The sequence below is a fragment of the Cetorhinus maximus genome, chromosome 21 (genome assembly GCF_964194155.1).
Source record: "Cetorhinus maximus chromosome 21, sCetMax3.hap1.1, whole genome shotgun sequence".
In the NCBI taxonomy this organism is placed as follows: domain Eukaryota; kingdom Metazoa; phylum Chordata; class Chondrichthyes; order Lamniformes; family Cetorhinidae; genus Cetorhinus; species Cetorhinus maximus.
Window position 1 is genome coordinate 18,645,339 of NC_135899.1, and position 12,819 is coordinate 18,658,157.

At 48.0% G+C, this 12,819-nt stretch overlaps 1 protein-coding gene across 1 annotated transcript in view; it reads left to right on the forward strand.

Moving 5' to 3' along the window:
* Window positions 1-12,560: 12,560 nt before the first annotated feature.
* LOC144695726 (SLAM family member 9-like) overlaps window positions 12,561-12,819 on the forward strand; it is a 44,509-nt gene continuing 44,250 nt past the window's right edge. Inside the window, exon 1 of the mRNA XM_078566683.1 lies at window positions 12,561-12,727. Within this exon, the coding sequence (XP_078422809.1) occupies window positions 12,661-12,727 (67 nt within the window). The 5' untranslated portion in view covers window positions 12,561-12,660. The remainder of the gene's footprint in view (window positions 12,728-12,819) is intronic.

Genomic DNA, 12,819 nt, shown 5'->3' on the forward strand with positions numbered 1-12,819 from the left:
ATCCAGACTCTGTGATACCTAGTTCCAGACCCGTCTCAGCAGCTGCCGTCAGGACCTCTAAGAATTGTCTATGTTTCAATAAGATCAGCTCTCACTCTTCTAAACATCAGAGAATGTAGATCCATTGTACTCAACCTCTCCTCATAGGACAACCCTTTCATCCCAAAATTCAATTCAATGAAGTTTCATTGTACACCTCTGAGGTAAGTACATGTTTCCTTTGGTAAGGGGACTAAAACTGTACACAGTCTCCAACTGTGACCTCACCAATTCCCTGTAAAATTGCAGCAACAATTCTTTACTCTTATACTTCAATCCCATTGTAATAATGGCTAACGCACCATTTCCCTTCCTAATTGTTCACTCTATCTGCATGTTAACTTTCTGTGCTTCATGGACACCCAAATCCCTCTGATTCCCAACATTTGCAAATCTCTCGTCTTTTAAGAAATATCCTGCGATCCTCATTCCAAACTGGACAATTTTACAAAAGGTGGAGAGCATTGAGCCCCTCCAACCTGTTCCAGCATTCAGTTAGATCATAGCTGATCTGTATCTTAACCACATTTACTCACTTTGTTTTTATAACGTTTAACCCTTTGTGTGAAGAAATACTTCCTGAAATCCCCCTTGAACTGTCTCGTCCCGATGGGCAGTTTCCCCATGTTGATGGGAAGGGAGTTTAACATGGAGCAGCACCGCCATCTGCTGGCACCGCTATGAATGACCGCTTGCACCGTCAGCTGCCTTTAAAACTGCAGGACCTGATTTAGTGAGTCACGGACAAATCCAATAGGGAATTCAGGAGAAACAGCTTTACCCCGAGAGTGTTTAGAATGAGGAACTCACTACTATTCAATGAGAACAGGAAGACGGAAGGGTTTAAAATAGAGGGGGAGGGTCCTTGCCCTCCAGCTCAGTTCTGCGCACACTCTGACCCAGTTTGGAGAGGGGTGCAAGGTCCTAGCAGAATTTGAATGTTGAGACTTGGTGACAACATTTGTACTCCTGCTCAGTAGGATTCGCTGTAAAGGGAAATTGCACCTTTTCCCCTGGCAGGATTCCCTCTCGTCGCAATGAAATTCGCACTCTTTCAATTTCGAAGTTACATTGGGACTGCTCCTTGCTTTATTCCATGACTAATCTAAACATTATGATGCAATGCTTACTCTTACCCTAGTGATCCCCCACAGACACTTGATCCACTCGACCCATCTCACCCCCCAGCACCAGATCCAGTAATGCCCCCTTCCTAGTTGAACCGAGAACATGCTGATGAAGGCACAGTTTACCTGGTACAAAGGGACATATTTTCACAGTCATGGAAGTCTCTCCCCTACACCACGTGGGCTGCAGCAGTTCAAGGAGGCAGCTCACCATCACCTTCTCAAGGGCAATTAGGGATGGGCAATAAATGCTGGCCCATCCCAAGAATGAATAAAAAAAATACATGGGGGAGAATTTTCTCCCTGTCAAAGAGGATGCGGGTTGGGTGGGAGCGGGCGCGCAGCTGATCGCCACCCGCGATTGGCTGTGTGCCGCCGTTTTACGTGGGTGGGCCAATTAAGGCCCGCCCAGCATGACGCGTGCCCAGAAGTGCTGTGCGCTCCCTGTGCTGGGGCGGGGGTTGGAGGCTGAGTCGGGGACTGTGCTCTTTCACACATGCGCGCGAAAGAGCACAGAAATCTCCCTGAGGCACAGAGCTGCCTCAGGGAGATCAGATTGATTTCTAAAAATTTTTTTAAAAGGAGAAAAAATTGTTTTAAGGCACGGCCCCTTGTGTGACAGTGCCACACGAGCTGGGACATGTCTGCGAGTCTTCTTAAAAAAATTTTATTAAACTTTATAAACCTTCAGGAAACCTCATCCCGCCCGTGGATGAGGTTCCATGATAAACGCGAAGGCCGCCTGGGCTCTTCGCCTGCCCGTCAACCTTAAGGTTGGACGAGCAGCTCCATTAACTATTTTAATCGGTATTTAAATAGCCTTAATAGGCCTTCGACAGTTCGGCGGGCGCGCAGCCAACTCCGGTGTGCGCTCGCCGGACTGAAAACCTGAAAGACGCCCGGTGACATCGGGACGCACGCCCGACATCACTGCGCATCATTTAACGCAGCGGCGAGCAGGGCACTCACCGCCCGCGCTGCGGCCAGAAGATTCTGGCTGTGGCCTGCGGCGGTCCAAGAAGGGGCTGGCCTAACCAGCGATACTCGTGTCGCATGAACGAATAAAAATAAACCTGAGCGGCTAGTTCATTCTCTCATTCAAAGCTGCGATGGTTAGGCTATTGTTAGGCAAGCCTATTAAGTGTTACAAAACCGATGAGTTAATGATCAGCTGTGATCTGAATGTCCTGCTCCAGTTCCTATGTTCCAAAGTGCGAACGACAGATTCAGGAAAGTGTGCTTCCCGGTTTTTATCCGATTAGTTTCAACACATGGGGAATCACGGTCAGTCTGTTCATGAATTTCTTGTGTCAGTGGAAGGGGAGAATCTACCCGCACATCAATATGTGGGTTGTTTCCATCTCAGCGGCCCTGGTGCATTGCTGAATGGCAGCTGACTGAAGAGGGGTCAGTCTCTTCTCAACACTTGTGTTTGACCGCAAGGTGAACCTCTGGCCTCACATTTGCACCATCTCAAAGACCACCTATTTCCCCCCCTCTATAACATCGTCTGGCTTTACCCCTGTCTGCTACCGGAACCCTCATCCGTGCCTTCATTACATCCAGTCTTGGCTATTCCAATGGGCATTTGGCTGTTCTCCCACGTTCTGCCCTCTGTAAGCTAGAGGTCATCCAAAGCTCTGCTGCCCGCTTGTTAACCCACACCCAAGCCCCTTCAGCTTTCACCCTGGTGCTCGTTGGTCTACATTGGCTCCTTGGTGAGGAATACCTTTGATCTCAAAATTTTTATCCTCGGTTTCAAGTTCCTCCTGGCCTCATGCCTCCCTCTTGCTGCCATCTCCTCGGGTACCATACCCCTCTGAGATATCTGTGCTGATCTCTAACGCTGGTCCGAGCACGTTTGATTTTCATCGCTCCACTATCGGTGGCCGTGCCCTCAGTTGCCCTGGCCCCAAGCTTCCAGACTCCCTCCCTAAATCTCCTCACCTCCTTATCTCAACTTTCCCCCTTTAAGACACTCCTCAAAATGTATCTCCTTGACCAACCTTTTGGTCATCTGACCTCATGTCTCCTTTTGTTCCTCAGTGTCCTCCTTTGCTTTCTAAAGCCCCTGTGAATTGCCTTGGGACATTTTATTAAAGGCTCTGCATAAATACGAATAAAAACAGAAAATGCTGGATCTGCTCTGGCAGCAGATGTGGACAGAGGAGTAGAGCTAACATTTCAGGCTGATGACCTGTCGTCGGAACAGAATATAAATACGAGTTATTATTGTTGTTTTACAGCAGAGAATCCAAATGTTTAAACATTTGCTGAATGGGGAAGTTAAAATATAAGATTGTTATGGGCAGGGGAGAGAGACAGAATGAAACCCTCTAATTCTTTCACTCTTCTGTCTGTGAGCAGAGTGGTTTAACTTTGGTAAGGCTGAGGTGTGCTCCGAAAACCCTGTTTGTGTGCAGTCAGTTTTTACAGAGTCACTAGTAGCAGACCTTCATGGATTTTTAAACCAGGAGCATTATTTATTCACGCACACACCCACACCCACACACGTTTCCCAGAAAGGCTTATCACTACATCACACACCCAAACCACCCACATTCGAGAAAGAAACATCAGAAGAGAGGAGTTTCATTCCGATGAGTATTAAAGCCAAAGAGAAAAGTCCCGGTTAAAGTGAAGATAAGACACCAGTGAAAGGGACTTTTTCACTACTAAATCCAAATAAGTCCAGTTAGCTGAAGACAGGATTTTGTGGAGTTTCTTCAGAATAAGAGATGTGCAGCAAGTAGAATAGACAGCCTTGATAATGCTTGTCAACAGAGGATCAATTTCCCTTTTCCAGTCAAACTCAGGATCTTTCAGAAATAGACTTTCAAGGAGGCTTTAAAACTTTAAGCCCTGTGGCTCAGTAGAAGGTGAGGTGTTATCGCCAGATCTCAGCATTGATGTTACTCCTGCATTCCGCGATCTGCTGTCCGCTGCAAAGAGCAAGCAGGGCTTATAATAAAAGGCTTTAAAAAAAAAATTGAAGAGTTTTGGTCATGTGACGACTGGCCGATGATACACGATATGGTAATACACTTCGGTGTGAAAAACAGAAAGACAGAGTATTATTTAAATGGTGATATATTGGGAAATGTGGGTGTACAAAATGATCTGGGTGTCCTTGTATTTAATTCAATGAAAGTAAATAGGCAGATGCAGCAAGCAATTAGGAAGGCAAGTGGTATGTTGGCCTTCATTGCAAGAGGATTTGAGCTCAGAAGTAGGGATGTCTTACTGCAGTTATACAGGGTCTTGGTGAGACCACACCTGGAGTATTGTGTGCAGATTTGGTCTCCCTACCTAAGAAAGGATAATTGCCTTAGAGGGAGTGCAGCGTAAGTTCATTAGGCTGATGAAGGGGATGGCAGGACTGTCGTATGAGGAGAGATTGGTTCGACTCAGCCTGTATTCACTAGAGTTTAGAAGAATGAGAGGGGATCTGATTGAAATGTATAAAATTCTAATAGGGCTAGACAGACTGGACACAGGGAGGATGTTTCCCTGGTTGGGGAGTCTAGAACCAGGGGGCCACCATCTCAGGATATGGGGCAGGGCATTTAGGACTGGGATGAGGAAAAGTTTCTTTACTCAGAGGGTGGTCAACCTGTGGAATTCTCTACCACCGAAGGATGTGTAGGCCGGGTCACTGAGTATATTCAAGAAAAAAATTGATAAATTTTTGGATATTAGGGGCATCGAGGGATATGGAGAGAAAGTGGGAATATGGCATTGAGATAGAGGATCAGCCATGATCATATTGAATGGCAGAGCAGGCTTGAAGGGCCGAATGGCCTACTCCTGATCCTAGTCTCTATGTTTCTATGATAGAAAGCAATCGATAATCTATTCATGTTATCAAAGGAATTTCCACCTCCCCGTGGTCAAACCATCAACAGATAATTGAAGCAGATAGGAGTCCTGAACATTTCCCTTGTACATAATCATTTTTGTTAGTTCTCCTTTGTTAATTAGTACTCCTGGAGACAGAAAACCTGAGGCCTTATTGCCCTTGCTGTTTTGGGCTAAGTTCTGACAATGGCAGGTGTGACATTCCACAAGGATGTGGTCTGGCCATGTTCTTTACAATCCACTTTTATACGTTTCCAGGTTATTGGCCAACTCGCAGTTCCCAAAAGTCAGGGTCAGCAGTGCCCTTTGTCAAAACAGGCATCTAAGCCTTTAAAAATGTGCAATGACTTCATGCTTACATGGCATGACAAGGGACTTATGCAAGTAAGAGGGTGGCAAGTATTGGGAATGGGGCCTTCTCCTTTAAAGATTTTTTGCAAGTGTATTTTATGAGAATGTTGTTTCCAGTTACTCTCAAATATTGAGAATTATCAAAGATTTTACATCCGCATATATGTTGATTCTTGTTGCTCCATTTGCCTCACTTTATTACCACCTACTCTTACCATCTTTGTACCATTATGATTCCAACATTCATATTTTGGATGGGATTTGGTCATGCCCTGAGTTGTAATTGCATAATGTGCACACTGGATGGTCCTGTGACACAAATCACTGAACTATTTCCGCCAGTTCCAATGTTATCTTTACTCATCTTATCAAACTGAATTATCCTTTCAATTTCAAATCAGTGTTAAACCTCATTTGAGGCAAAAGATGGAAGGTTTTTCAGTTTTAGATAATGATATAGGAGCGCTTTTGCCCCTGCCACCTGACCCCTGACCCCAGCATGTGGTTGACCCTGTTTATTGTACAAAGTGACAAGGGGCTCTCTTGGCCTTTTCTGCTCCCCCCACCTCTTACTGCGGCTGAGTCCTCCACTCAGCCCTTCAATTATTATTGCCTTGAACCGCATGGTCAAAATATACCGGAGCAGTTCCCCAAATCTAACTCTGTCGGAGCCTGCGGCCTGGTCCTGCTGCCTTGGAGCTCAGCCAACCACCCCATCGCCTTCCTTCCTGCGACAGCCTCCTCTCACCCAAATTTACCCCCTCGACTCTTGGATTACCATTGGCCGTCCACTAAGTGCCCCATTCCTCTCTCTCCACGGATCACCCATTTGTCTACATTGCAAGTGTGGCTATTTGCTTCAAAAATACTTCATTGGCTGTAAAGTACTTTGAGACATCCTGTGGTCATGAAAGACGTTGTATAAACACAAGTCTTTCTTTCTGCCATTCAGATCCCCCCTCCCGTCATTGGGACTCGTCCAGTTTTTTTCCACGCCCATTGTTAAATCGCCAAGGCCATATCCGGATGGGGCCACAGTGGCTGGAATCCTGTACAGGGATTGTCCATTTCCCACTTGCACTCCTTCTTCTTAAAAGGATCAGAGTTTTTCAGGCATGAGGTGAAAGCAGCCACCTTACTATCTAACCCTTCCGTGGCTGCGGAACATACAGATTAGCGTTGTGCAGTAGGGAAGGAAGAGGCATGCTCAACCCACTCTGCCTCCTGCTGGTGTCTTGAAAGAGCTATCCAATTAGCCCCCCCCCACCCCACCCCCCCCCTCACCCTGCTCTTTCCCCATCACCCTGCAAATTTTCCTCTTCAAGGCATTCATCCAATTCCCTTCCGAAAACTACCACCCTTTCAGGTAGCCTGTTCCGGATTATAACAACTCATCACTTAGAATTGTCTTATCTTCTTCCTGCATTGAGTAGAGGGGTGGAGGAATGGGGTTGGAGTGGGAACTTCATTGATTCAGGCCTCAGGCCTCAGTGACAGCAGAATAACACTCGCTGCCCCCAGGGCAGCTGGAGTAGTGAGGGAGATGATCAAATACCTCACTGACTGAGTGCAATGTTCCTAGTGCTCAGGGCTGCTACGCAGCATTAAGACGCATAATAAGTTGCAGATTTTTTTTCCGCAATTGTTAGAATAAAAGACACTGCTTGGAAAGTTAGTGGACATAGTCTGACACCAGGCCAAGAAGGAGAGATGAGGATAAGTGGCTGATCATCTGGTCAAAGAGGTAAGATAGGAAGGGGAGGAGGCCATTCAGCCCCTCGGGCCTGCTCTGCCATTCAATGAGATCATAGCTGCTCTGTTAATTAGCCCCATCAGCCTGCCTTGGCTCCAAACCCTTGGCTGGCAAAAGAATCTTATCAATCTCAGGTTTAAAATGATTAAATGAGAAAGTATTGACTGTTTTTTTGTGGGGGGAAGTTTGTGTGGACTTCGAGTGAAGAAGGGCATCCGAACTCTGTCCCTGAGTGACCTAGCTCTGGTTAGAAGGTTAGATTGGCCTCGGCTCTCCCACGGGCAGGGAAGGTCTCTCTGTGTGACCAAAGCACCTCCTACACTGTAATAACTATGACTCTATCCATCTTATCAACTATTTCCAAAGTCCCGTAACCTCAATAAAATCACCCCTTAACCTTCAGTGGAAGATGACGTAACCCCTCCTTGTAATCCAAGCCTTAGGGCCTTGTGATGATGTGATGATTGCATCCACTGACACAGAGCCGCATAACAACACTGATCTTTATTGATGGCGCTGTTTGAAGAATCGACCCCCATCAAACACTGTGGCTAAAGTCAGTCCAGAAGGGTTCATAAAAATCAAAAGTACACGGAAGAAATGATTATAATGAAAAATAAAACTTGACAGTTGGCAAAGCAAGTCAAATGATGCTGGTGGATACACCTTGGTGGTTCACTCCACTATGCCAGCAACCACTTGCTGCGAACTCAAAAGCATTGCTGGTGATTGGCTGCATCGCAATTTCACTGGAGGAACAGCAGAAACCCTCTTTGTCCCGAAAAATGGGGTTCGGTGCCACACTTCTGGAAAAAATTGTGCCGTGGACGAGACATTGAACCAAAACCCTGTTTGCTCTCTCAGGAGGAATTAAAAGATCCCATGGCACTATTTTGAAGTAGAGCAGGGAACTTATTGCCCAGTGTCCTGGCCAATAATTACCCCACAATCCTCACCGTGAAAGCAGATTATCTGATCATTTTCATACTGTCAGCCGTGCTGTGTGAAAATTGGCCCTCACATTACTGCCAATGCTGGAAATCCGAAATGAAGACAGAAAATGCCGGAACTCCTCAGCAGGTCAGGCAGCATCTGTGGAGAGAGAGAGAGAGAGAGAGAGAAACAGAGCTAACGTTTCAGGTTGATGACCTCTGCTCTGATGCAAGGTGCATGTGGTGAGTGACCGGGCACTAGGGATCTACAACCAGGCCAGAGGGAAAGGGTAGCATGTTCAGCAACTCCCTGAGGAGCGAGGTTGCACACAAGATCTGCTGCAGAGGGGCTTAGATGGGGACTTCAGTGTGGCGGAGTACAGAAAAAGGGTGATAAACACGCAGACCAAAATTCATCAAAATCTGGTGCATTGGCAGGGTTTCTAGGGAGCTTGTTGTCACTGTCAAGGAGCATGGAGGAGTCCAGCTCCAACTTGGCACAGGGATTCACGCTGGGCGTGGAGGCCACCCTTCCCAGTGTGGAAGCGGTGGCCAATCCATGGAAACACTTGCAGACCCAGCCATGGTGCAGCGACTGTTGGCCGACGTCTCAGCTTCCATTGCAGCGCGGGCAGGAGTCACCTCAGTGTCTGAGTTGCTGCAGTGGAAGGTCACGAGATCTGTGCTTGCTTCCATGCAGGCCCAGGCCGCGGATTGTGGCTGCAGACACCAGTGCGCACAGGGGTGTGCAGGGTCGCACACAGCGGTCCAGAAATCTGCGCTCCGGTGAGGTGAGGCGTTGCTGAGGTGTCACCCCAGGGAAGTGGCAGTAGCACAAACCTGCTGTTTTCACCCTCAGCATTCCTGTCCCCACCACTGCCACTCTGCTCATGCCTCTCCTGTTGTCCCAGAGTTGCACTTCCCCCAGTGAAAGTTAGTCGCCTTTCACCAACCATGCTGCAGCCACTGGGATCGCACTGTGTAGGAGCACTAGGCCAGACAAAAACTCATACAGAACAAACACTAAGAGAATTCAGAAGGGTGAGTCATTGAGTACCTTCTAGAACATTGAAAGAGTTGTTGGATAAAGCTGGTATGAAATGGTTGCTTTGTGCTGTGTTTTATTCCAGGATTGCGGCCAAGAGGACACTGTGGCGGTAAGGTGAGGAGGTGTTGAGTGTCACAAATGCCGAATTCATGTCTCAGGTTATAACTTTTAGTTTTAGGAATTAAAGTTGAAACTGCATAGGATAGAAGCATCTGGCTAAGGAACTGATAAGCAACCCTGAAGTAAATGGAATTCAAACAAGCTTAAAGTTAATTACACTGAAAAGCCAACCTGTGTTTATCTTACAAGGTCAGGGAGAGCAGTGCAACAAGTGAACAATGGATGACCCATCTTTAAGCCTTAGGTAGAGCAAAAGGTCTCCACTTACTTCAATAAGAGATTTAAATTACGTATGTAGTTTCCAGGTGAGAAAAAGCTGACATCAGATTTACAACCATGGGGGTTTCTTTGTGGGCTCAGAGAGCCTGAAGAAAGGGCAATCACATCCATTAGCAATATAAATTCTTCACATAGGTTACAGAATCAAAGGGTAACATTGAAGGTAAAATAATTTGTAGATATTTCTGTTTTGAGGACATCCCGAAGCATGTCACATTGTCATAGAGATAGACTGTGGGGAGCTCTTTTGTTTAGTTTATCTGGGTGTCTGCTCTGAAAGCAAACAGTTGCAGCTCTTGCCTTTTGCAGCTCACTGAGAAGAGAAAGCCAAAAGAAATGATTGCTAGTCAGGCCTGCAGTTAGACAGAGAAAATACTAACATCATTGTTCACTACATGGAAGGGGGGTGGAACTTAACCTCAGTTTGGGCTTCTTGTGGCAAAAAAAGCAGTCCGCAGAGTTAGCTTGGCAGCATTGAGAAGACAACCAGAACAGGTGACCACAGCTTCTACAGTCAAGGAGTATTACATGAAAACCTTATCTTGGAGAATAGCTGGGACACTGAGGAGCAATAAAGTGAATTCGAGAGGACTGTGGCATGCATTTGGGTGGCTCCCTACAAAGTAAATAATTTTAAGATATCGTAAAATATAATTGAATTCTCGGGGCAAGTACAAGTAAAACCAAGTGCGTAACATACATAGTTATAAACTATAGTGTTAAGTTAATGCCTCTTTTGTTTAATTCGTTTATATACATTAAAGGTTATTTTTGTTTAAAGGTGGAACTTTTTGGGGCTTATTTCTAATGGTTAATCTCTGGGTGTTCAGATTTCTCTTTAAAGGTTACTGGTTCCCCAAAAGGACAGGAGCGTGAGAATGGGGATCAAAAGATTCACTAAGGGGAACGTGAGAATGATGAGATGCTGTCCAGATGCAGATAGCCTGGTGGCCTCCCCTATTCTCCCTCTTTCTCCTTCTCCTCCTGAGCAGGTCACCCACGCCTTGGTGGTAAAGGACTGGGCCTTTATGACAACAGGTATATTCTGTTTCCTGAGAAGGGCAGCAAGTCAGGTGGTGAGGGGTTGGGGAATGCCGTTGAGTGAGGTGGTGAGGGGTCAGGAGAGGGACAGAGAGTGAGGAGATGAGGGGCCAGAAGAGGGATGGGGATTGAAGTGGTGAGGGGTCAGGAAAGGGACGGAGAGTGAGGTGGTGAGGGTCGGGGGAAGGGCAGAGAGTGATGTGGAGAGGGGTCAGGGGAGGGACAGGGATTGAGGTGGTGAGGGGTCAGGAGAAGGACAGAGTGTGAGGAGATGAGAGGTCAGGAGAGGGACAGAGAGTGAGGAGGTGAGAGGTCAGGAGAGGGACAGGGATTGAGGTGGTGAGGGGTTTGGAGAGGGGCAGAGAGTGAGGTGGTGAGGGGTCAGAGGAGGGCAGAGAATGAGGAGGTGAGGGGTTGGGAGAGGGACAGAGAGTGAGGTGGTGAGGGGTCAGGAGAGGGACAAAGAGTGAGGGGGTGAGGGGTTTGGAGAGGGACAGAGAGTGAGGTGGTGAGGGGTCAGGAGAGGCACAAAGAGTGAGTGAGTGAGGGGTTTGGAGAGGGACAGAGCGTGAGATGGTGAGGGGTCAGGAGACGGCAGAGATTGAGGTGGTGAGGAGTCAGGAGAGGGCAGACAGTGAGGAGGTGAGGATTTGGGAGAGGGACAGAGAGTGAGGCAGAGAGGGGTCAGGAGAGGGACAGGGATTGAGGTGGTGAGGGGTTTGGAGAGGGGCAGAGAGTGAGGTGGTGAGGGGTCAGGAGAGGGACAGAGAGCGAGGGGGTGAGGGGTTTGGAGAGGGGCAGAGAGTGAGATGGTGAGGGGTCAGGAGAGGGACAGAGAGTGAGGGAGTGAGGGGTTTGGAGAGGGGCAGAGAGTGAGATGGTGAGGGGTCAGGAGAGGGACAGAGAGCGAGGGGATGAGGGGTTTGGAGAGGGGCAGAGAGTGAGATGGTGAGGTGTCAGGAGAGGGACAGAGAGTGAGGGAGTGAGGGGTTTGGAGAGGGGCAGAGAGTGAGATGGTGAGGTGTCAGGAGAGGGACAGAGAGCGAGGGGGTGAGGGGTTTGGAGAGGGGCAGAAAGTGAGGTGGTGAGGGGTCAGGAGAGGGACGGGGATTGAGGTGGTGAGGGGTTTGGAGAGGGGCGGAGAGTGAGGTGGTGAGGGGTCAGGAGAGGGACAGAGAGTGAGGGGGTGAGGGGTTTGGAGAGGGGCAGAGAGTGAGATGGTGAGGGGTCAGGAGAGGGCAGGGAATGAGGAGGTGAGGGTTTGGGAGAGAGACAGAGAGCGAGGTGGTGAGAGGTCAGGAGAGGGACAGAGAGTGAGGAAGTGAGGGGTTTGGAGAGGGGCAGAGAGTGAGGTGGTGAGGGGTTGGGAGAGGTTTGGAGACTGATAGGTTGGGAGAGGGACAGAGACTGAGGAGGTGAGGGGTAAGGAAAGGGACGGAGACAGAGGAGGCGAGGGGTAAGGAGAGGGTTGGCGAGCGGGAGGGGAACGGGATAAACAGTACATGCACCGTTAGACAGTGTATGTCCTATGGGGTTGCGCAGTGGTCCTTTGGAGCTGCGGGAGTCTCAGTTTAAATAGTGGAACTATTCAGGTCAGGCAGCGTGTGTGCTGAGAAAAAGCAGTCAGCAGGTCAATGACCTTTCACCAGAACTGAGAAAGGGTTAAAATCGAACAGACCGAGAGCAAGTGGAGGGGAAGAATAAATTGAGCGGTGTGTGATAGGGTAGAAGACAGCAGAGAGAAATTACAAACATTTCCTGGTATGAAAACCAGCTAATGAATGACATAAAGAAGCAACGTCGTCCCAGTTGTCAGGAGCTGCATTGATCTAACCCCTGAGCTCGAAACGTTAACTGTGTTCCTCTCCGCAGATGTTGCCAGACCTGCTGAGTTTTTCCAGCTATTTTTATTAATATTTTTGTTTTGGATTTCCAGCATCCGCAGTTTTTTGCTTTTATACTGAGCAGCGTAATCGTCATGGGTGGGGATTTTCTCAATATTTCTAAAGAATTGATCGCAAGAGGCAGTGAGGTACAATCGGCAGCTTCCTCTCTCTGGCTTCACGCTTTGCATTGGAGGCGTGGTCAGAAGATCAAGGAGCCACTTGGATCATGTCCGCCTCCAACTTCTGCACGTTTATCCAAGTCGCTCTGCTTTTGGGACTTGATGCCGTCGCAGGTAAGGGGAGTGGGAGACTTTTATACAAAATAATTCTTGCCCTTGCGGGAAGTGACACGTGAGGTGAGCCCGACCTGCCCGGCAGTTAGTGG